The 24030-nt window shown below is 50.2% G+C and overlaps 1 protein-coding gene across 1 annotated transcript; it reads left to right on the top strand.

Moving 5' to 3' along the window:
- Positions 1–1076: 1076 nt before the first annotated feature.
- On the top strand, positions 1077–14803 carry LOC134564113 (interferon-induced very large GTPase 1-like). Its single transcript, XM_063422758.1, has 2 exons — positions 1077–1244; positions 6361–14803. The coding sequence occupies exon 2, from the start codon at positions 6363–6365 to the stop codon at positions 13662–13664; it is 7302 nt and encodes a 2433-aa protein (XP_063278828.1). The 5' UTR covers positions 1077–1244; positions 6361–6362; the 3' UTR covers positions 13665–14803.
- Positions 14804–24030: the final 9227 nt, after the last annotated feature.

Raw genomic sequence — 24030 nt, 5'->3', positions numbered from 1 at the left:
AGCTAACCTGGGAAGGGAGGGACCAAATCCATGCATGGAGGTGATGTGTCCCAGCCCTGCCTGGCAGGTGCTGAGGCTTCCCCTGAGGCCGGACAAATGCCAGGGGCATCTGCTCCAGCACTTGTGCCTTGTCAGCCTGGGCCAGGTGATGGCTGGTCCTGGCAGGCTGGAGGTCTTGATTTCCAAACTCCAGTGCTTGTTTTGAGGCCATGGAGCAGGATTTGTGTGTCCACATCCCAAGGGAAAAGCAATCCAGGCACTCTGCTCTGGTCGGGTGTTGAATTCCTCTGCCAAACCCCAACGCTCTGTTACTGTCAGGTGTGGGATGTCCCTTGCCAAGAAAGCTGCAGCCAGGCACTGCTATTTCTGAGTGGAAACTTGCAGTTGGATGCCAGAGGTCAGGTTCTAAACAACTGTCTGCAGATTGGCTTGTGGCCAGCTTCTGGCAGCCTCCTTCTGTAAATGTGTGGGCATGGGGAAATGGGGCCCTGGGCAGTGTTCACAGAGGTGTCTGTTCTGCTTTGCTTCCTCTGCTGGAGAGGGGCTTTGGACACAGGGCTGGAGGGACAGGACACAGGGAATGGCTTCCCAGTGCCAGAGGGAAGGATAGATAGATGGGATACTGGGCAGGAATTGTACCCTGGCAGGGTGGGCAAGCCCTGGCACAGGGGGAGTGTCCAAGGAAGGCCAGGTTGGGTGGTGCTTGGAGCAACCTGCGATACTTGAAGGTATCCCTGCCTTGGAATGGGGCAGTCACTGCGTCTCTGGCAGTCCAAGCCTCTCACAACTCTCCCAGGGAAGAATTGCTTCTCAGTATCTCATGTAACCCTTCGCTCTGGCATGGGAAGCCATTCCACTCTTGTCCTGTCTCTCCAGACCTTTCTCCAAACACCATCTCCTTCTTTTTTTACATGTATGCACATCCAGCTCGCACAGTTTACAAAATTATGAGTGGCAGTCAGCACTGGAGTTAAAGGTCAGAGATCTGCAACAGACAAGTGCTGACTGTGAGGCAACTCAAACCACGGCTGCTGTGGAATTTGGATCGTAATTCAATCATCTGACTCCAAAAGAGGTGTTCCACTGTCACATACTGCTGCAGTGAGATGGATGATAGCCTGGAATTACCCCACTGCCTCTGGAACAGGAGAAGCCTCAGCCACTGGAGAGCCAGGGCTGCATAAAGAGGGGGGGCTGTGCTGGGCTTCCCCCATCCCAGGAGCTGCGGGACACCGAGGGAGAAGGTAGGGCCCTGGGGATGAGCTGCGGGGCCGGCAGCAGCAGCGAGCGGGATCTTGTCGCTCTCCTGCCTCCTGTTGCCGCTGTTTTGCCACGGCTGGGGAGATGGCAGGGCAGGAGAAGAGGGGTCTGAGGGCAGGGGAGGGGGGTGTCTGCTCCTCCGTGGGCTGCAGGAAGCCGCCTTTGCTGGCAGCCGCTTTGGGGGAGCTCGGGGGAGCCGTGTGCGCTGCGGGGGCTGAGCTGGGAGAGGGGCCCGGGGTCAGAGGGGTGGGAGCGGAGCGGCGAGGGAAGGAGGAGGGATGCGGGGGCATGGAGGGGCAGAGCGAAGTCTGCAGAGGCGCAGAGCCTGTCCCGAGAGCTGGCGACGGGGCTGGCCGGGCACAGATCCCTCGCGGAGCCCCTTCCCTGCCGCCAGCCCGTGCCCGGCCGGGAAACGCTCCCGCAGGCGGGGCCGGCCCTGCCCGGCCCGGGCACCCCCAGCCCCGCGGCGGGGCCGGATGGCTGCGCTCCCCGGAAGGCAGGAGCCTTGGGGGATCATTGCTTTTGCTCCCCATGCAGGGAGGGTGAAATTCAACCCTCAACAGTCTCACCGTCAGCACCCACTGAGCTCTGGTTCCTGGGACAGTCTCTCAAAGGCACCAGAGTCCCCGTCTCTGGGGCAGGGCTGGGGAAAACACTCTCGGGGGGCTGTTCCCATGAAATCGAGTGCAGCCATTCCCATGGCAGGTCCTGCTGCCCGCCTTGTTGCTTCCCTCGTTTGATTCCCAGGAGGAACTCGATCCCGAGTTATGCCCTGAATGTGCTTAGTGCCTCTCTGCGGGCACTGACACTGGCACACGGGGCTTTTTCCCTATTCCTGAGGAAAATGGGAAGCCGTGCAGGGACTGCCAAGGGTGCCTGGGGTCAGGTTCAGGGTGTGGCTGGGCTGGAGTTCATGTTGTCCAGGGCAGCCCCTGACTCCTGAGACTGAAGCAGCGCTGGCAGTGCTCCAGTGGGAGAGAATTTGGGAGGGGACAGGGCTGGGACAAGTGGCTCAGGTGGACAAGCTCCAGCAGTGACCCAGAGCCAGCAGTTCCCTTCCTGAGCAGCCATCCTGCACTGGGGCTCTGCTGGCCTGGGAGCAGCTGGACATGTGCCCAAAGAAAACAATTGGTGTCTGAAGTCCCTCCTGTGCTCTGCCAGCACACCCAGCTTTCCTCCTCTGCTGAGCTGCCCTTATCTCGAGCCAGTGGCTTTTCCTGCTTCTGCTGTCCCCCTGCTGTCCCCATCCCGCTGGTGGGAGCACACGAGCTGCAGGTGGGGCTTGGTGGCTGCTGGGATCCAAGACCACGGCTGCTTCTCCCCCCTCTCCGGGGCCCTGAGCTTGCTCCCATCAGCAGCTGTGTGATGTGGGCAGTAGTGGGACAGGGCCCATGCTGCCCCATTTTCAGGGCTGTTCCCTGGACAGCCTCTCACCCATCAGCACCCTCAAGTCCTTCTCCTCACAGCTGCTCTCAATCCCTGCTCTTCCCAGCTTGTGTCTGTGCCTGGCATTGCCTGCACCCAGGGCCAGCACCTGCACTTGGCCTTGTTGACCTTCAGGGGCTTTGCTCTGTCCCACCCCTCCGGCATGTCCAGCTTCCTTCTGCTGGGAGAACATGGATTTAGGTCCCAGGTGAAACCCTGCTCTGGTCACCTCCCCACAAGAGCCCTGAGGAGTCTTTGCTGCATGGCAATCTCCAGTGGAGGAGAAGGATTGGCCTCCTGTGCTCCTTGGAATTAAATCTCCACATTGATAGGTGGCCTTGTCCTGACAGTCTGGTCTTCTCCTTTAGGATTTCAGGCCCTTTCTTCCCACTGATTCTCTTGTTGGACCAACTGGAGCATCTGTTCTGAGGTGGGTGAGGGGAATCAGAGCCCAGAGCCCTTGCACCGATTGCCCAAATCTGCAGGGATTCCCAAGGGAAAGCTGCCCCTGAAGGCTCTGGAAGGGTGCAGGAGCACTTGCATCTATACCTGAGTCCAAGCCCCTGGGATCAATGCCTGTGCTGCTAAGAGTCTTGTGGCCTTGGTGGGGTGCAAGCTGAGTGCTTGCAAAGGTTTTGTGCACAGAATAAATCTCTCCAGTATCCAGCTGAATAATGGGCACTGGGACAGTTCTCAGGGTTGTGTGACAGTGTCAAAACCCCCAAAGGTGTAAAGGCAGGTGTGCAATGAGAGCGCCAGCTTTGCTAGGGTGAGAACAAGGAATCATGGAATGGCCTGAGGTCAAAGGTGTTTTGCCAGGGGGCAGGGTCTGCAGAAAAGACACAAACACCAGCTTAAGGTGGAATTTACTGTAATGTAAAACTGCAAAGAATGACCAAGGGATGAGTTCAGCAATGCACCCAATTATTACTACAAAGATTTCCTGTACTGATTAACAAAGATACATCACCCGTTACCCTCAGACTTTACCATCCTCCAGATGCACACATCAGCTGGGGAGGCCCTCCTGGTAACTGGGAATTCCTGTGGTGCTTCCACCTGAAGGCAGGGAGGCTCCAACCTCGCTGTGGGAGAGCTCAGCTTTTACAGCATTGAATACACAAGCTGACATCACTTCCAGTGCAGGAACATCTGGTTTCATTCTGCTCTTGGGTTATTCCCAAAGCCTGGCCAGGGACCACGGGGGAACCAAGGGAGTTGTCTTTGATCCTACAGCTCCAAGCAAGGGCACATGTCCAGTTTCTAAAGATGGAAAAGTAAATGCATGTTTTGCCAATGAAGGGATACATAGATCATATTGCTAAAGATATTTCGTAATTAATGAAAAAATGTAAAGGTGCATTGAAGGTTCATCTAGAGGTCAACTTTGGCTCAGGGCCTGTAGGAGATTCATGAGATGGCTGGGACATAGACAAGATATCTCTGGAGTCAAGGCAGCTCTGTGAACACGTGGTTTATTGTATCAGGCATGGGTAAAAGGGCACTGCTTAGAGCTGCTAGCCATAGCTAGAAGCAGGCCAGAAAATAAACTGAAGTTCTTGTTACAGAACAAAAAATCTCCTTCTGTGTTGAATATTCTGATTTACACTAACCAATCCAGTGCAAGATACAAATCTTACAGCATTTACATACAGCCTATAGGATTACCATTCTCTTCTCTGCCACCTTGGGCAAGCAAGAGGGTCTTGTTTAATCAAGGGAGATTGCCCCCAGCTTGCCATACCATAGTTCAGTAGCTCAGGGCTCAGTATTTACATCTCAAAGCTTGCCTTCATTTCTATCTTGCTTGTAGGTTTCATATTCCCAAAATCTAAGCAGTCATATTTAAAAGGCTTTCCTGTTCCATCTTTCCAAACAAGGGCCTGTCCTTGCCTCAGTCAGGGCCTTTTCTTCAGGCCTTAGTACTTCAGAAAGGGCACACAGGGATCTTGGAAGAGGCAGGACAGAAAGCTTTACTGAAATGCAAAAAGCTCAGATTCACTGGCTGTCCTTGATCAGCTGTTCATGTGAGCTCATGTGTTATAAAAGGAAACTCAGTGTGACAAGAAGGACTTTTCCCTCCTGAGCCCCTGTACTGGTTGTGACCCATAATTCACTTGTCCTTCAGGGATTTTTCAATCAAAAATGACCAGCACTGATGGACCCCAGCACCTTTCAGAGCTGTTTGCCACAGATGCTCTGTAATTCACCCGTGAGGAGCCTGAAGTCTGCTTCTAACCAAGGCCAGGATTGAAGGTTTGCTGGCACTTTTCCTCCTGTCACCAGAGATTTTAAGCTCAGTGGCTCCACAGTGGCTGTGGCCGCGATGGCCACCAATGGGCACTTGGCTGATGAGACCCTCTGTGCTAATGAGCAACAAATCACAGAGGGCATCACTCCGAGTGGGCTCCCAAAGTCTCCAGTCTCTCCTGATGGGCCACCAGGATGACCCAGGCAAAGCTGTGGGCAGGGGCAAGGTGGATTTCCCCCTGCACTGGGGTGGGCCCCCTGAGTGTGCCAGGAAGCAGCTCCTGGCAAGAGACATGAGTGGAGTAAGGGGCTGTGCTGGCAGCTGGAGCCGGAGCACAGCTCAGAGTCATGTGAGGCTGTGCTGGGTGTGGGGGAAGTGTGTCTGGAGACTATGGGGTGCCCATGGGGAGAGAGTGTGAGTGCTGCCTCTGGGTGCTGGGAGCAGCAGGCTGGGCCAGGCAGCGAGCAGGGCAGGTGTGGGGTATCACTGTCCGCTCCCTCTCAAGCCCAGCTAGCTCTTGGTGAAGGAGGGTATGATAAGGTAACAACCCCGAATGCTGAAACCACAACTGAGGTTTGGCAAAGGATTGAGCAGGACCAGTGTGCTGGCAATTCCAGACCAACTTTATTCCGAAGGGAACCAGGCAACACAGGCAGGGACAAAGGCTTGCACAGCCTTTTTTGAACAGGGGTGGTACAGACAAGTGGATACATTCTTGGGCCAACCACATAGCATAAGGGGAGGAGGAAGGGAATAACAGGCATAGGGATGGACTAATCAGGGCATTACAGGGGAGTGGCAGGGACAAGCCAGCCTATGGAACATCAAACTGGGGAGAACTTTCTAGAACACTGGGCTGGGTTCTGGGTGATGGACAAACAGTGGGAGTGGGATAAAGTAACTCTTTTAACTGAGTGACACCGGGACAAAACCATTAATAGGGAGGAGAGGGATAAACCACTCAAATGGATTACCACAGTGGGGCTGTGCAGGGGCTGCAGGATGCAGGCAGGGCTGTTAGATGGGCACCGGGACTGTGCCAGTGCTCCAGGGAGCCAGAAATCGCCCTGGCTGTCTGCATGTGTGGACTGAGAAGTTCTGCTGGGAGTATGTGGGTGATGGTGAAGGCAACACCTTGTCCAGAGCAGGCTCTGTGGCTCAATGAGTCTGTGTGTGTCTGTGTTTGTGTCTCTGTGTGTCTTTGCTGTCTCTGGGACTCAGCTTCACGGGTGATCCTCCAAACAGGAAAGAAACAGGCATTTGCACAGTGCTGGGAGGGGGACCCTGGCTCTTGTGCCATCCCAGGCTGGGCTCCTCCAGCCAGGTGGGAGCAATCCCCAGGGCTGCAGCTGCTGCAGAGCCTCTGCCAGGAGTCTGGGGCCTCTGACAGCACCTCAGGGAAAGTCTCTTTTCTTCCTCCACAGACATGGCTTTGCAGCAGGACACACAAGAGAGGGATGCAAAGGCACAGCTCTTGGCAGAGGAATTAGAGAAGGAAGGACTGGATGCTGCATACTGGCTGCCCAAGATGATGCAGATCCTGGGAATCAAGAGCAGAGAAGCCCTGCAACATCTGGAATATAAAGACTACCTCAGGCTGGAGTGTGAGGTACGGCATCCCTGGGAGAAAAAGGCACTCCAGAAACTCCTGAAAATACCAAATGAGAAAACAACCACCAAAGAGGTGCAGAAGGAGCACTTGGAGAAGACAAAGCAAAGACAAGAAGTGGCCAAACAAGCCCTAAACGATCTGACAGAAATGCTCAACAGCCACAGTCACAGCCAGGATGCTGTGAGGAAGAAAGCAGAGACTCTGTGGCAAGCCATGGAGATTCCCAAAGAGTTCTGGCCACCACCAAAGAAACCCTTGGCAGATATGCTGGAGAGCATCCAGAAGCAGCTGGAGCAGCAGGAGTTGTCAGCAGTCACAATGGAGAGCATCCCTGACACGGAGCTGCTCCGGCGGGCATCGGGGGGACTGGCCCTGCAGGGCATCTACAGAAGCAGCAGACCTGAAGATGTGCTGGCAAAGCGAGAGCAGCTCCTCAGGGTTCCTGAAGGATTCCAGCTCACCGGTCCGGAGCAGGGATCACTGCTTGAGAGGAAGGAGTTCTCCTCCTCTGCAGTAGAATCCACTTTCATCAAGTCCATGGAGCAGCTCGGCTTCAGCATGAGCGTTTCTGCCAAAGCCAACTTCTGGAGGGTCCATCTGAGAGGAAGTGTAGATAAGATCAGCTCCTCGCAGTCACAGGACACCCACCAATCCTGCTCTGAGCAGAGCTACTTTTGTACCACGATGTATCAGTACATCCCTCTGGCCTCCTGCTACTTCCAAAGGCATCAGCTTCGCCTCTCAGATGCGGCTCTGAAGGAGCTGCAAGACATGGAGCAGCTTTTGAGCTTCACTAAGGAAGACAAGGTGCTCCTGCTGAATACGTGTGAGAGTTTCTTCAGCAGGTTTGGGTCCCACATAAACCAGGGTCCCCTCCACTTTGGGGGAATATTCTGGTGGAAGGCATCAACAGAAGGATTCCAAGCCGAGCACAGGGAAGAGGTGAAGCGACAAACATCTGAAGCACTGAACCGCTTTATCGGGGCCAGCTGGGGTGGCTTCAGTGCCAGTGCTGCAGGGGGCCCAGATGTTTCTAAATCCAGCTCAAAGGCTTCTGTCCTGGGGAGAGCTGGAGAGAGTTCCCATACAGCAATTCAGCTCGACGTGGTCAACACAGGGGGCCCACCAGACACAGCTTCTCTTCCTCAGTGGAAAACAGGGCTCGTGTCCGATAACAGAACGTGGTGCCTTATCGACCGTGGCTTTGAGCTGATCCCAGTGTGGGACATCATCCTGTACAATCACAGCGGGGATTTTAAGTCTGTTGGTCAGATGAGCAGAGCCCTCAGGGCTGCGTACAAAGAGCTGACCAATCAGAGTCCAGGCAACATTTTTGGGAAAGAAATAGAAATTGCAGTACAAGAGGCCAGAGATTTCTTGAGGACTGTGAAGACCTGGGAGGTGACAGTGGATGAAAGGAAGCTGCTCATGCTGATGGAGGTAAAAGATGATCTGAATGCAAAAACCAGGAACCCCAGTGTGTGGATCAACGTGTGCCTGTCAGACAAAGCCCTGCAGGACTTCCTGGTGAACACCGTGCGTAGCTGCCAGGAGTCACCTCCAGAAAACACCAGCTCTATCAAGGTCATGTTGAGAAGCCTCCTGGATCCTCATATCTACTCTGTCAAGGACTTCTCTGAGGCTTCCTTCATTATGCAATGGATCTTCCAGAATGAGCAGTCTCTTCCCAGATGTCCTAAAGTCTCAGACGTTGGAGAGCTCATCAAAACCCTGCAACAAATGAAGGAGCACATCCATGCTGTCACCTACGCACCAGGAAGCTCTGCTTCTGCCGTTCATGAAGCAAAGATAGAAGCCACCATGACCAGCAGCCTCGCCATTTATTCCTTACTCCAATCCCTCCAGGAACAGGGTCAGAAGGAGATGGAACTGTTGGTGCTCTTGATTGTGACCAGCACAGGGTACCAGGTGGAAAGCAGCACTTTCCAGCACCTCCTTGGACACCCAGAAATTCAGTACATGGCCAAGGAAATGGAAGAGGCACATGAGGAGTACGTGAACCTGAAGGAGCAAGATGCCGACAGAGCTGAGGCCTCCCTTCTGCTGATGGGTCTGACTGTGACACCAGAAAGTCAAGAGCTGTCCCCTGAGCAGAAGAGGGAGCGTTTAGTTTTCATGGAAGATCACATGAAAGGCTTGTGGTCCACACAGATAAAGAATCTCCTTCAAAAGCACAGAGGAGACGAAGACTGGGAGAGGCTGGAACGGGACTTGAATTCCTTGATCAGTGGGAGTTTGGATGACAAATGGGATGAAGAGAGGATGCAGAACATACTCAGAGACCTGGAAGATACTTTTCCAGCCACTGAGGCATCCAGTCAATCCCAATCCAAGTCAGAGAGCAGCCAATCCAAAGAAAATGAAGCCATGGCAAACCCGGAGTTCCTCCAGCTCCTCAAGAGCCTTGGACTCCATAGTCACTATCCAAGAAAAATGGGTTTGGGAGATTTCCACACCATCAACAAGACATCTCTGCAGGACAGCCAGCCCAGCCAGGACACAGAACTGCCAGGTTACTTCTTGCAAAGGCTGTTAACTGTGGATTACCAGGTGAGGTACCTGACTTGCTGGGATGAGAAAAACCCAGGCCTTGCACCTGTGCCACAAACTACAGCGGAAGAGCACCAACAGTCAGACACCTTTGAAAAGTTTTTTGATGATTTGGAGGAAGCAGCCCCTGAATGTGCAAGCAGGGATGACCATGTGCACCCCATGGACCTGCAGATGGCCATTTTCCATTGTGCTGATGACTTCCTGAGACAGACCCTTGCAACCAAGCTGGCGTTCTGCCAACTGGCCCTGCCTCTGCTGGTGCCCAACCCGTGCACTTCACGCATTGAGTTCCCGCTCTACGCCCTCAGCCAAATCCAAAGGAGCTGGAAAGAGGTGCAGAAGTCAGGAAAGCAGGATGGAACAAAGAGTTACCACAACAAACTCATCTTTCAGGCACAGACACCCATCGTGTCCTTCTTCCGCATTGGCAGCTCGGCCTCCTCTTCCAAGTCTCAGCTCCTGAACGCTCTGCTGAGCAGACGCAAACACGACACTTTCTTCCACCGCCACTGCAGAGGCAGCACCAGGGAGTGTTTGCTGATGGAAGGGGTGGTGGAGATCGCCTGGTACTGCCCCCGTGGAAGCCCTGATGACACCTTTGAGTGCTGCGTGGCTTTCTGTAACCTGCATGGAGACACCAGGGATCACGGAGCACAGCTGCAGTTCCTGCAGGAGATATCTGCTGTCAATGTGGCTCTTGTGTCTGATTTAGAACACATGGACAGCAGGGGGAAAGAACTTCTGCAGGGCCTGTTGAAGTCACAAAGGCCTTTGGTTTGTCTTCTCACAGAAAAAGAGAACATTGCAGCTGGACAAGCCGGTAAAAACATAAAAATAGGGATCAAGAACAGAAATGAAGCAGAGCTTGTAGACCAGCTGACCAGCATTATCAGGGATCTCCTGGAAGGCTCTAATGTATGTTTCAGCCTGGATGCCTGTGTGGACAAAGCTCGCCAGCACGGATTCGTAGTGGATGCAGATCAGGCAGCGTGTGTGACAGCCAAAGCAAAGGCAAAGGAGCTGGTGGACCTTCTGAAGAAAGAGAAGCTGTCTGAGATCAAATCCCAGCTGCTGCCGCTTCAAGGAAAACTGTGGTACCAGTGGTGCAGAAAGGACAAAGAACTCACTCGCTTGCAGCAGAAGAGGAACAAGAGCATTGAGCATCATCGCAGCCAAATTGAATATGAGAAGAAAGCACTAAGAAGAAAGCAACTTGAGCAAGCTTTCCCTCTCAACTCACTGATGAAATCCTTCCTTGGCTTTCTCCATGCCCAGCCAGCAGATACCAAGAAATACTTCCTGCAGTGGATGAAGGTCTTGATGGAGGAGCTGTCCTGCGGTCCCCTTGAAGAACTGAGGAGAGACTATCACAAGCTATGGACTGAAATCCTGGCAAGAAAGAAAAGCCAGGAAAAAACCAGGGTGAATGCTGAGTTGCTGAGACGCTTGGATGCCCTCTCTGATGAAATCAACAATTCATCCAATGGTGTGGAGAACCTTCTGAGAGAGGCAGGGCAGATTTATGAAGCTCTGCAATTAACTGAGACAGACAATGACAATTTTGCCAAACTGCCAGAAATTGCAGCAGAGCTGATGGTTTTGGGATATCCCGTGGAGCTGATGGATGGGGATGCTTCTTACCTGCCCTTGCGCTGGGTGGGAGCAATCTTTGACAGCTTAATTGACAGGCTGGGGGACAAACGAGTGTTTGTGCTCTCCGTGCTCGGCATCCAGAGCACGGGCAAGTCCACCCTGCTGAATGCCATGTTTGGTCTGCAGTTCAACGTCAGCGCGGGGAGATGCACCCGCGGAGCCTTTATGCAGCTCATCCCAGTGGGTGAGGAGCTGCAGCAAGACCTGGGCTTTGATTTTGTGCTAGTGGTTGACACAGAGGGACTTCGTGCCACCGAGATGGCCAATAAACAGTCCCTGAACCATGACAACGAGCTGGCCACCTTTGTCATTGGTGTTGGCAACAGGACTGTGATCAATATCTTTGGAGAAAATCCATCAGAAATGGAAGATGTTCTCCAGATTGCTGTGCAGGCTTTCCTGAGGATGAAGAAAGTCAATCTTTCCCCAAGCTGCCTCTTTGTCCACCAAAACGTGGGAGAAGCAACTGCCAAGGAGCAGAATATGGAAGGACAAAGGCATTTGCAGGAAAAGCTGGATGAAATGACCGTGGTAGCAGCTCAGCAGGAATTCTGTGACATCTCCTCCTTCAGTGATGTCATTGGCTTTGATGTGAACACCCACATTCACTACTTTCCTCACCTGTGGGAAGGAAACCCCCCAATGGCAGCACCCAACCCCATCTACAGCCAGAATGTCCAGCAGCTAAAGAGCAAAATCCTCCAGGCTACCCGAAAGGAGTCAAAGCGCAGCATTTTGAGGCTGTCGAGCCTGAAAGATCGTATTGGTGACCTCTGGAATGCTTTGCTGAATGAAAACTTTGTTTTCAGCTTCAAGAATTCCCTGGAGATTGCTGCCTACAGGAAACTGGAAAGTGCCTTTAGTCAGTGGACCTGGAGGCTGAGGAGTCACATCTTAGACATTCAGATGAGACTGGACAACAAAATTCGGAATGGGGACTTGCAGAATGTCCCCCGAGAAGAGCTTGAAGGGCTGGTGAAAGAGACAAGTGATGCCATTGAGAAAGAAGTGGAAAAGTATTTCAAGGAAGACAAAGACTGTGAGACATTGGTGCAGTGGAAATCAAGCACAGAGTTGAAGCTGAAAGAACTAAAAGAGACTCTTCTTCATGAAACAAAGAAGAAATGTGAGAATCTTATTGAGCTACAGAAGGAGCAGAGGAAACTGGATGCAAAGAAGTTGGAATATGAAGATGAGCTCCTGAGAAGGAGTAGGGAGCTGGCTATGACTCTGAAGGGGAAGAGCCTCAGTGAGAGAGAACTGGAGGACAACTTTACTGTTGTCTGGAACCAGTGGATTGCCGAAGTCTCCCGTGCTGCTCCTTCTCCAGAACGGGTGGATATCGACGCAGAAATTGAAGATGTTCTTCTCGAGCACTTTAAGGAGCCGGGTTTCCATGCAAGGATCAGATCATTTCACAAAGGCAGAGGATTTACTTTTGACATGGAGAAATACATCATGAAGAAAAAGTATTTTGGTTTTGTCTCAGATCCCAGGAATATTTTCAATGCTGATGTCATCAACTTTCAGCATATCACAGAAAACATCATAGCGAGTGTGAGGGCAAACATTGATAAAAAAGAACAGGAGAAACGCGATTACAGTCGAAGTTTTATCCATGAAATACTCAATGAAGTACAGAAAGGTGTCAACTCTGTTCCCAGCAATGCAAGATGTACTTTTAACAGAGAGTACAGCATAGATTTGTCTCTGTATCTCTGCAAAATGGCAGCAGAAAGGTTTAAAGCCATGCATGAAGCATTTCAAAAGGCAAATGACCCAGCTGAGTACTTGAGTTGCAAGAGAGCGGATTTCTTCCAATGTTTCCAAATTTCCTGCCAAGGAGCCACTTCCATCACAACTTTTGCTGGTTTCCTTTGTGACAAGATTGAACCAGCTCTTCACCGGGCGGTCTATGAGAGCACAGCTAAAGACATTGCTACAGAAATGCAGGGCAAATTCCCAGATTTCCAAGGCAACAGAGCTGATCTGGAAGCTTCCATCCTGAGATACCTAGCACAACAAGAAAATTTTGAGTATTTCAGATGTTACCTTATGCATCCAGAGGATTTTTTCCACAAATACATTGCTATACAAGTTCAGAGTTACTGTTCAGATGAGAGCAAGAGCCTGGAGAGGTTTTTAGATTCCTCCCTTAATGTTTTCTATCGAAACATCCTGTCAGCTGTTTCTTTATCGACCCGCATTGTCAAAGATAGAAAAGACAAAGACGATAAAGTATCTCTCTGGCTGGATGAGTTTTGCAGGAAACTGACAGAGGTGATCAGCTTGCCCAGAAGTGACCTGAAGGGCCTTGAGCACCAGGAGGTCACAGACATTGAGTTCCTCAGCAGTGTCATCGCAGAAGCTCTGGATGACCTTAGGGACAGGCTCAAGAAAGAATTTGCAAATGCTGATCTGAGCTCATTTTCAAGGCAGCCTCAGACCATCCTGGCAGAGCATTTTTCAGGGTGCTGGGCACAGTGTCCCTTTTGTGGGGCTGTCTGCACAAACACCATGTGGAATCATGATGGAGACCATCAGGTGATCTTCCATCGCCCACGAGCTTTGATGGGAACCATGTGGTATAGGACAGACCACTTGGTCATTGATATTTGTTCCAGCCTTGTTGCAACTAATCTTAAGTTCAGGTTTCATAATGGGAAATGGATCCCATACAAGAGATACTGGGATGCAGGACCTCCTTTTTCCACTTGGAAAATTCTTTCTGATCCATCCATGCAGGCGTACTGGAAATGGTTTGTGTCTCATTTCAGGACACAGTTGGAAGCTTTGTACAATGGGAGATTTCAGGGTCAAGGAGAAATCCCTGAGGCGTGGCAGAGAATCACCAAACAAGAAGCACTGTCCATGCTGGACAGGCATTAGGCTGCATCCATGAGAAAGAAGAACCACAACAGATTTGGAGTTGTTCAGAACTTTGTAGCAGGCTCTCCACAAAATGCAGTTCCAATGATGATGCTCTCAAGCACAATGACGACCAAGGTATCCAACTGCTCTCAAGTTTGGTGAAATCAGGCATGTTACTGCAGCCATCATGCACCAACTTCTTTGCTTCATGACAAAGGCAGAATTCTCTTGCCTTCTTGCCATAAACATTTCCCTCTGATTTGTCCTAGAGCCAAACCTCCTCCTTGGGGTGACCATCCTCGTGGCCAAGCCTGAGCCCAAGGACCAGGGCAAAGGCAAAGGCAGAACTCCAAGCATTGCATCAGCTTGCATCAGCTTGCCCAGAACAGCTCAAACTTGCATCAGCTGCTGTGAGACAAGAAGGGACAGTGCCCCAAAGGCAGTTTATCCTGCAGCAAGGAGGAGTCCTGCTCAGAGAAAGGGCTGTGGGACCTGAGGCCAGCTCCATGCTGGCTGCAAGCTGTTCTGCTTGACTTTTGGGTGTCATCCTTCCCTCCCTCATTGCAGCCTCCTGGATCAACTGAGGCCGTTCTCCCAGCAGGAGCTGTTGTGCCTCTGGGGTCAGGAAAGCAGTGACACAACCACCCCGGGGCTCAGGCACTGCTTTCACTCCCTGTCTCTGAGGTGCTGTGTCTCTGTCCAGGGCAGCTGCTCCTGCTCAGGTGCCTGGGGCTGCTGCCTTTCCCTCCAGCCCTCAGCCCCAGCAGGAGCTTCTCCTGCCCTTGGCCTCACTGCTGAGCAAAAGCCTTTTGAATGCCCCATGTGGAGAATCCTGTCTGCCAGCACCTTCTGCAGCAGCTCTGGGGCAGTGCTGGTGCTGTCCAGGCAGGCTAGTGGCACCGGGGCCGTGCTCTGGAGAAGGTGGCACCAGCTGGCTCTGCCCCAGGGAGCTGTGGGGGGATTTTGCTGTGCAGGTGCAGTGACCCCGCTGGCAATGTGAGGGCCAAGCCCTGCTGGAGAGCTGGCTGAAGGGCTGCTCCAGCCTCATCCCCTGCAGGCTCTGCTAATAAAGGAGTGGATTTGGACAGCGCTGCTCTGTGTCTCCTTTGTGTTCAGGGGAGCCACAGCTGGGGGTGACTCAAGCTCTGTGTGCTGCAGACAGGGAGGGGACGGGGGGTGGCTCTGGGGCCGGGGGTGTTTCAGCAGAGGTTCTGCTAGATCCAGGGTCTCTGCTCCAGTATCGGGGTACCTGGCTTCCAGGGTCCTAGTCCTGGCTAGCTCTGGACTCCAATGCCTTACTCAGATAACAGACTGAAGGTAAAAGCGGTTTTTTTTTTCTTCCTGAGGTCCACAGTCCCACAACTTTTTTGCAGAACCCGAACTCCAAGAGAAAGTAAAAGAGAAAGAAATCCTCATGGCGGGGGGGGTTTAAGCCTCAGGAAAAGGGAGGGGAGGAGGGGGAGAGGAAACACAACTGATGGGAAACAACCCAGGGAGAGGGACAGGGCATAGGGAGGAATGGAATAGGGGATACCAAAACCCCGAGGGGGGGTACAGAATAAACCATGGGCAAAATATAATAAACTACTTTTTGTGCAAATGTGATAAACCACCCAGTGCAATATAATAACAAAAATGAACTATTTAGTGCACTACAACATCACACCCTGTTTTTTTAAAAAATAAAGGTTAAAGGCATTGGGACTATTTTGATGCAGAATATTTATCTGTCCACCACTTGTGATCTGCGGGCAAGTCAGGCTGATCTTGGTCTGCAAACTCTGTGTGATGGACTTCTGAGGTAGTAGGGAATAAACTGTTTAGGGCTTTTAAAATTAGGCAACGTAGAACTCCGAACGCTAACAGAGTTAGGAACAAAACAACAAAAAAGCAACAGAATTGTTTTAACTATTGAAGTCCACCAAGAGTCCCCAGCCTTTGAACATTCCACTGAACCATCCATCAGATTCTTGCTTGACTTGTCTAGCTAACCTTTTTAGTTCTTTGGGGGCGGTGTGGACATTGGGTGCTTTCGATGTTAAATTCAGGCAACAGAGTCCTTCAAATTCCTGGCACTCGTGTCCATGCAGCAGCAGGAGGAAGTCTATGGCTGCAGGATTTTGTAGTGTTGCTTCCTGGAAATCTCCTCATCTTCTAGTAGGGAGCCGATGACGGTAGATGTCAAGTTTGCCTGTTTGACTACCCAGCACTCTTGGTGGCCCAATTCACCTAGAGCTTTGGCTGCTGCGACCTATGGAAGGAAGAGGGATGCAGCAATTCTTTTCGACTTGGCCCAATGATAAATTTCTGAATTAAAATTTGCGTCCAAATTTTCAACGCTTCTCAATTTTGTTGGCCAAATTGTTTTTCACATCCATTCGCCAGTAAAGGTTTGGTTGGGTGCCAACAGAGACAATCACCTGACGGCACATGGCCCTTCTAAAAGCCGGGATGGGATTCCTGCCCATGCTTGATCTCCACAAATTAGGAACAGACCTTTAGGGAGGCTTTTGGGATGTGAATGGTATAGGTTGTCTGCTGTAACAGACAAAATATTACACCAGCTTTTGGCAGTGAAGTCTTCTCGATATTGTAGTATGTTGTGAAAGGCTTTAGTGCTAGACAATGGGGTTAAGATAAAGTGAATGCTGTATGGTGCTAGAGAGGAATGCAACATCTCTAATTCTTGGCATTCTTGAGCTGCTCTGGGCAACTTTGGTGGCCACTCTTCTATGGGTTTCTTAATCATTACAGCCTGCTGACAGCATATTTCGTTTGGTTGTGTGTCGTGTGATTTGGGACTTAGGTTTGGCATATGTGTCTCAAAAGTGGCTGAATACTCTCCCGCTTGCAGGGGAGGCCCTACCAGGCAGGTAGACATAGGATCTCTTGCTGCTACAGTGGACAGGCATATATTTTCTTGTTGGAGTGTCTATGACAGGGTGTCTTGGTTTGGAAAGACAGGTATCTGTCAGGGAAAAATGGGGTTTCGCTTGGAACAGAGAATGTAAAACCCCCTCCCTCCAAATTATTATAATTTTGCAATTTGGAACTTTCAGGCAAAAATATGGGAATAACAGTTGTTTACTAGGAATATTAAAAAAAATACAAATGCAGTAGTACAAAAAAACCAAACAAAATCCTGGAAAACCCTGACAGAGCCAGAGATATGACCTGACACCCTGTTGTCAGGGTGTTGGAAGCAGTGCAAATGAGTCTTCCTGGACTAACAGATGTTGTTCTGTGAAGTAGAGATGATCCTGTAGAAAAAAGGGTCCAGTGCTGGCGAGATGGGTCTGGTCTTCCTCCGAGAATTCAGTAGAAAACCAGCTGAATTGGTGTTTGGGATTGCAGGTTTTATGCCAGTGGAAAGGCTTTGGCTCCTCCCACTGAGTGGAGCATCTCACAATGGAATGAAGTAATGTTATGAGTCATGTGAGAGCCCTTAAATGGCCCATTCACAGGTGACGCCCCTCGGAGGAGGATGGGTGGAGGAAGAGATAAGAAGGCACTGCCATATCTGGTGTTATCAGGTGTCCCATTAACAGAAGACATCTGCCTTCTTTCAACCCTCTAGAGTTGAACTGATTACCGCTGTTAAAGTGATGTACCACTGGAGGACTCATATTTTCAAATGAACAATTCAGAAAATTAATTGTAAACATGAGTTTGCAGAGTTTTTGTTGTGCTGGCATCCACACTGTGGAACTGTTTTGCCTAGCCATGACCTGTTTGAGTGTCTGGTGGGTATGCTCAACCACAGATTGACCTGTAGGGGAGTGGGGGATACCTGTTGTATGCTCCACTTCCCACTACTGGACAAACTCTAGGAATTCCTTGCCTTTGTATGCTGGGCCATTGTCAGTCTTGATTTTTCTAGGGATCCCCGGTACTGAAAAGGCTTGCACAAGATGCCGTTTGGCTTGTGCAGCTCTTTCCCCTGTGCGAGCAGAGGCATAAACCACTTTTAAATAGGTGTTAATGCTTACATGCACTTATTTTAGGTGACTGAAACTAGGAATGTGTGTGATGTCTGTCTGCCACTCTTCACAGCTCTCAAGGCCTCCAGGGTTAACCCCCATACCTAGCAATGGCATGGCTTGTTGCTGGCAGTCAGGGCAGGTGGCTACAATGGCTCGAGCCTGACCCCATGACGCATTAGGCCTAGTGCATTTTGATGGTATTGCTGGTGACTTAGCTTTGCCTGTTGGAAAACATCCGGAAGACATGCCATTTCTTCTGTGGCTGCAAGGGAATCTGCCTTGCCATTACCCTCTGCGATCTCGCCTGGCAAATCAGTATGTGACCTTACATGCATCACATAAAATGAATGTTCTTGATGGCAAACTAAATAAATTAGTTTGAGAGCACCCTGAAGAGATGCTTATTCTCGATATCTTTGAGAACTGCCTGCTGTGTCCTGGACACTATCCCCGCCACATAGGCCAAAGCAGTGACCAAATTAATTGGCTGTGAGAACTTCTCAAAAACTCTTACAACTACAGCCAGTTCAGCAACTTGGGGCGATCCCTCCACAAACTCTACATCAGCTTCCCAATGCTAAGTTTGGGGATTTCTCCAAATCATCACCGACTTGTGGGACACCCCAGACGCGCCAGTGAACACTGTGAGAGCTTTGAGTGGCCTACAGCTCCTTTTCTCACAGGGACTGAGGTGGAACTTCTTGTTAAACTGTTTGTGTGACAGGGCGTGGACTGATATTTGTCCACTGTCCATTTGTAGCTGTCCAGGGATATCTGCAAGTTGGCATTCTCCTGGAGCATCTCTTTGATCAGCCTCTTGGGAGTGTTCTTTCCCTCCCCAGAAAGCTTGACCAGGAGGTGAATACACACAAAGTCACAACCAGCCAGCTCACGCAGTCTCAACCTGGCTTTCTGGATCAGCTGAGCTGTCAGTTCTTGTGGACTTGTGATAGTCTTGGATCATTGGCAGGAGAGGAAAACCTACTCTATTATTAAAAGTGAATCTCTCTGACATTTGATCCATTGGAATATCAAACCATGCAAGCGTGGAACATTCCTGGAACGATGTATTTGAAAGGCAGCTCGGGCTGATAATGGTGAACCTGCATCTCGGTTAAAGCTTTTTGTGCTTTTTCTATTGCAGTTTTTGCCTCTGGGGTCAGTTCTCTGGGAGGGATCAGCTCACTCTCTCCCCTCAATAAATTGCTGAGGAGATCCAGGTCCTCACTGGTGAGACCTAGCCAGGGCCTGATCCAGTTCAAAGACCCACACAGGGACTGGAGATCTGCTAGGGTTTGGGGATCACTTTTGATTTCTAATTTTTGCAGAACAACGGTCTGCACAGTGATCTCCAAGCCCAGGTACTTCCAAGGTGGCACCCTTCAAACTTTGTCTTTCTGCAGTTGAAATCCAGGTGACGTTAAAACTTTAACGATTAGGTCAAGTGTGTGTTGGAGTATAGTGACATCAGGGGCACACACAGGCACATTATCCATGTAGTGGAGGATGATGGCTTCCCTTCTTTTGGCGCATACCAGGGACAGCAATGAAGCCACACACCACTGACAGATCATGGGCCTGCATTTTAAACCCTGAGGCAATACTTTCCAGTGGTAACGCTTCATTGGGCCTTCTCAATTAATGGTAGGAACCGAGAAGGCAAACCGTGGAGATTCTTCTGAAAGTAGTGGAATTTGGAAGAAACAGTCTTTGATATCTAGGTCAGCCAATTGCCAATTTTGAGGGAGCATTGTTGGGGAAGGCATCCCTGGTTGGAGTGGCCCCATGTCTTCAATTACTTTGTTTATTTCCCGGACGTCGTGAAGGAACTTCCACTTATCTTTCCCTGGCTTCTTTATTACAAAGACTGGGGAATTCCAAGGACCGGTTGATTCTCCAATGTGACCTTTGGCCAATTGTTCTTCTACCACCTGCTGGAGCACCTCAAGCTTTTCCTTACTAAGTGCCCACTGATTTACCCAGACGAGGATGTCATCCAGCTACATTAACTTTTGGGTAGGGCGCTCTACGGTGGCCGCGTCTAAAAATTCTTGAAAGTTTTAGGGATAACTAATTTGACCCCTGTCATGATCCAATGGATGGTCGTTATGGTTTGTTTTGACTTCAAAGTGCAAAAAGAGGCAATGAGAACTTAGTTCAAGAAAAATCAATTGTATCTTTATTGATACAATATGCGATAGAAGAGAAGGAAAAGAAAGAGAGAGAGAGAGAGAGAAGAGAGCAAAAGGGAGTCATAGCTACCAACAGCAGATGTGAGTCCTCCTGACGCTGGAACCAATAGACCACCTTTGCAGTCCTTGTGGTGCACCAATAGATCCGTCTTGTCCGCCGGGGAGGGCCTCAAAGTGTGAGTCGCAGGGGGAAGCTTTTATAGTCATTTCAGAAGCAGGGGGCACCTGGCCAATGCAGGCAGAAGTGGGGGGGGCACCCGGCCAATGTGGGGGGAGCACCCAAGAGTCATTGTGAGGAGCCCCGTTGTTCTGAGAATCAGGTGCAACCATTCAGATCAGGCAGGTTTGGGACAAGCAGGTCTGGGCTTTGCGGCAGGTACAGCACAGTCAGTCAGAGCAAACACGGCCTCCGCAAACACGGCCCAGGAACCGTAACAGCCCCGCATTGTTCCTGCATGGGTTTCTGAGGAGGGTGTCTTGGTCCAATGGATGCACCTGCAGGGAGAAACCTGAGTCCCATCTCAATCAGGCCAGAACTCCTGTGCTGCGGCCCAGTGTCCTTGGGGTCTCAGCCTCTGACAGTTGTGAGACAGATGAGGGATCTTCAGATTGACTCTTACAATCCCCCCACTGCGGCATGGTGTCTGTACTGGTTTGAAAGCAAAACCAGTGAGACTCCAAGTCAGAAATACAATTTAATAGAGAGAGAACAAACAACAAGAAAGGTTAAAATAAAATAAAATAAAATAAAATAAAATAAAATAAAATAAAATAAAATAAAATAAAATAAAATAAAATAAAATAAAATAAAATAAAATAAAATAAATGCAGTAGTACAGAGGACCACTGACAGAGTCAGAATGCAAACCTGACACCCTGTTGGTCAGGGTGTTGGAAGTTGCCTGAAGTAAGTCCTCCCAGAGTGACAGTTGTGGCTCTGTTGAAGTAGAGATGATCCTCAAGAAAAGGTCTAATCATCCTCTGGGAAAACAGGCTCCCTTGGTGTTTGGGATTGCTGGTTTTATGCCTGTGGAAAGGCTTTGGCTCCTCCCACTGAGCGGAGAATCTCACAATGGATTGAGGTGATGTTATCAGTCATGTGAGAGGCCTTCAATGGCCCATTCACAGGTGATGTCCCTCGGAGGAGGATGGAGGAAGAGATAAGGAGGCCCTGCCTTATCTGGTGTTATCAGTTGTCCCATTAACAGCAGGCATCTGCCCTCTTTCCACCCCTAGAGTTACAAGAGATAAAGAACAATATCTCCCAACTGACTTCAACAGATGAAAATTGAATACACATTTTTGGTTCCATTTCTCAACACAAGACAGGTGTCTGTGTCACAAAAGGGAGCCTTATAGTCAGTGACAAACAGAAGAAAACTGGCCAATTTTGTGTCTGGCCCCTCAACTTGCACAATGCTTTTCGAGACTTTTGCCAATTGAAGCCCACCTATACCTTGAAGTCTGCCAGCCATGGGTTGCAAGTCCCAATGTGAAGGCCACATCATTTGCGGTATAATTGTAACGTCCAATTCCGTGTCTAGTAGGCCTTCCACATGGAGATGGTCTTTCCCATGGATTAGGTTGCATCCCATAATGGGTTTGCCCTCGCCAACCACTTCTTCCCACTGGGACCTCCACTGGAATGGGAATGGCCTGGGCGATGATTTGCCCCTTGGCCAGGTAGAAGGGTGGCTGAGGGCAACGTGCCAAGATAATGAGTTTAGGCATGATTCCCTTCATGGTCATGGGAATATTCTCAATCTCCATGAGTTTGTGTGCTGTGTCCCCAATAACAAAATACTCACTGTCCACTCCTGTGTGATCTACTGTCAGGTCTCGTTACTTCTCTGGCAAGTTCACTTCAATGACTGTCCAGTGGGTAGATCTGCAAACAAAAGCCTCTGTAGTTACAAGCTTGAAATGCCTGTGAGGCTGCCAAGCTCTGCCAAACATTCCTCATTTTTATCTTTCTGCTGCCCCACACCCAGCTTCCTTTCCTTCCCCTTTTTTTTTTAAGAGAGAGTCTTTTCCCACAGTGGAACCTGCTGCATTTGTGTCTTGACGTGATACAGGCTGGTGCTCAAGTCTTAGTTTTTTTGATTATTGGTTGTTCCATCTTTCTGATTCCTCTTCTTCTGTTGGCTTTGGGGACAGTCTCTGGCGAAGTGTCCAGGCCTTTTACACTGGAAGCAGGTGATGTGTTGAAGCTGTTCTGTTGTCAGGTGTCGTCTGTTGCCTCTCCACTTCTGGTGTCTCAGCTGCTACAATCCTTGGGGTTGGTCAACCCAGGTTTTCTCTCTGGTGTGCTGAACAGCTCTGCTTTCCTGGCACACACTTCTATCATTTTTGCCAGTGTGGTTGGAGGGTCGAGGCAGTCCTGGGATCACTCTGTGGCAGGCTTTGTTGGCATTCCTCTGAGACATCTCCTTAATTAATTCTGCTTATGCTACTGGGTCTTATACTTGTCTTTCTGTTTGTGCTCGAAGCCAGCCAAGGAACTGCAAGAAACTTTCTGAGCCATACTGTTTAATTTTGATGTAGCTATTTTGTGTTTCAACTGTTGGTAATTGGTTAAAAACCTTTTTTGCAACCCTACAGACTTTATCTAGAATGAATTTGGATAACACTCGAGATTGGACCTCAGGGTTAGCCCACTGCCCCTCACTGCACAGATGTTCATAGGTGATATCACTCCCTTCCATATCTTGTGCACTCTGGGTGCTTTGCTTAGGTTCTTCTAGAAATCCTCTCAAAGATCTTTTCCGGGTGCTATCCCAGAGATCAAATTCTGAGGGTGTAAGGAGGCACTGGAAAATATCTTTGAGATCTTTTGGCACTAATTCAACAGATGTTAGGGTAGCTTTTACCATGCCTTTAAAGATATCACTATCTCTGGCATATTCATTTTGACTTTTGCACAATTCCTTCTTATTCTGGTAAGAGAAGGGGTGGTAATTTCTGATTGCATTATTCTTACCAATATATGTGACAGGGAGGCTAAAGGTGTTGTTTCCCCTTCTTGGTTTTGATCTCTAGGGCTTTCCTACCCAGTCTCGTTTCTGTGGGACTGGCTGGGAGCCCATCTTTCCCCCCCTCCCCTGGCCCCATTCCTCCTGTGGGAATTTCCTCCCCTGTGAGAGTCAATCCGAAGATCCCTCATCTGTCTCACGATTGTCAGAGGCTGAGACCCCAAGACCCTAAACCACAACACAGGAGTTCTGGCCTGACTAAGGTGGGACCCAGGTTTCTCTCTACAGGGGCACTCACTGGACCAAGACACCCCCCTCAGAAATCCGTGCAGAAACAATGGGACTGTCCTGGTATCTGGGCCGTGTTTGCGGAGGCTGTGTTTGCTCCAAACTGACTGTACTGACCAAGTCCAGCCTGCCCTGCTCCTTCATTCTGCAACACTCACGAGATCTTCCCCCCTTCACTGGCCTGTTACCTCTCGCCTTGAAAAAGGACTATAATAAGCACCCTGAAAAGGAGAGCCTCTGAGGCCTCTCCAATGGAGAAGACGGATCTACTGGCGTACCACAAGGACTTAGAAGGTGGTCTATTGGCTCCACACCACAAGGACTCGAGTCTGCTATTGGTAGCTATAACCCACCTTTCCTCTTTTCTCTCTCTTTCCCTTTTCCTCTATCGCATATTGTGGGTGTCAATAAAGATACATTGAGATTACTTGAACTAAGTTCTCTTTGCCTCTTTTTACACTTTGAAATCAAAACAAACCATCACGACCCTCCATCGGATTGTGACACCTCCCCAGGGCCCCACCCCAGTGGGAACCACTGGCACCAGCCCCGCCCCTGGGCCCAGCCCCCCCCCCTCACCCCAGGGAGACTGGGTGGAGGGGCATGGGAACCAGGAATAGAAAGGGGGGGTGGAGCTGTCCGGACAAGTGGAGCAACCCTGGGAACTATGATTGCAACATCTGGAGGCGGGGTTGCAGGATGATGTCACACAGGGCAGGAACATGGTGGAAGGGAGGTGGTGTCTGAGGGGAGGAAGGGGTTGTGGGACCTGAAAGTGTTGGGGGAGGGGATATGTAGGAGAAAGGGGTTATGGGAAGAAGAAGTGTAAGATGAAAGGTCTGCCATGTGGGCCCTGCCATTTTGGACCCCGGCCACATGGCCGGGGCCATTTTGGGGATAGGGGGTTTCATTTTCAGAGCCAGCAGAACACGAAATTTTGGGTGCAGCA

Source organism: Prinia subflava, chromosome 2, assembly GCF_021018805.1.
Source record: "Prinia subflava isolate CZ2003 ecotype Zambia chromosome 2, Cam_Psub_1.2, whole genome shotgun sequence".
Classification (NCBI taxonomy): Eukaryota; Metazoa; Chordata; class Aves; order Passeriformes; family Cisticolidae; genus Prinia; species Prinia subflava.
The sequence above is the reverse complement of the archived record's forward strand: the minus strand, read 5'-3'. Positions and strand labels throughout refer to the sequence as shown.

What these genes read in the sequence shown, in the direction of transcription:
- LOC134564113 (XM_063422758.1), top strand. Translation starts at nt 6,363, where the DNA reads ATGGCTTTGCAGCAGGACACACAAGAGAGGGATGCAAAGGCACAGCTC.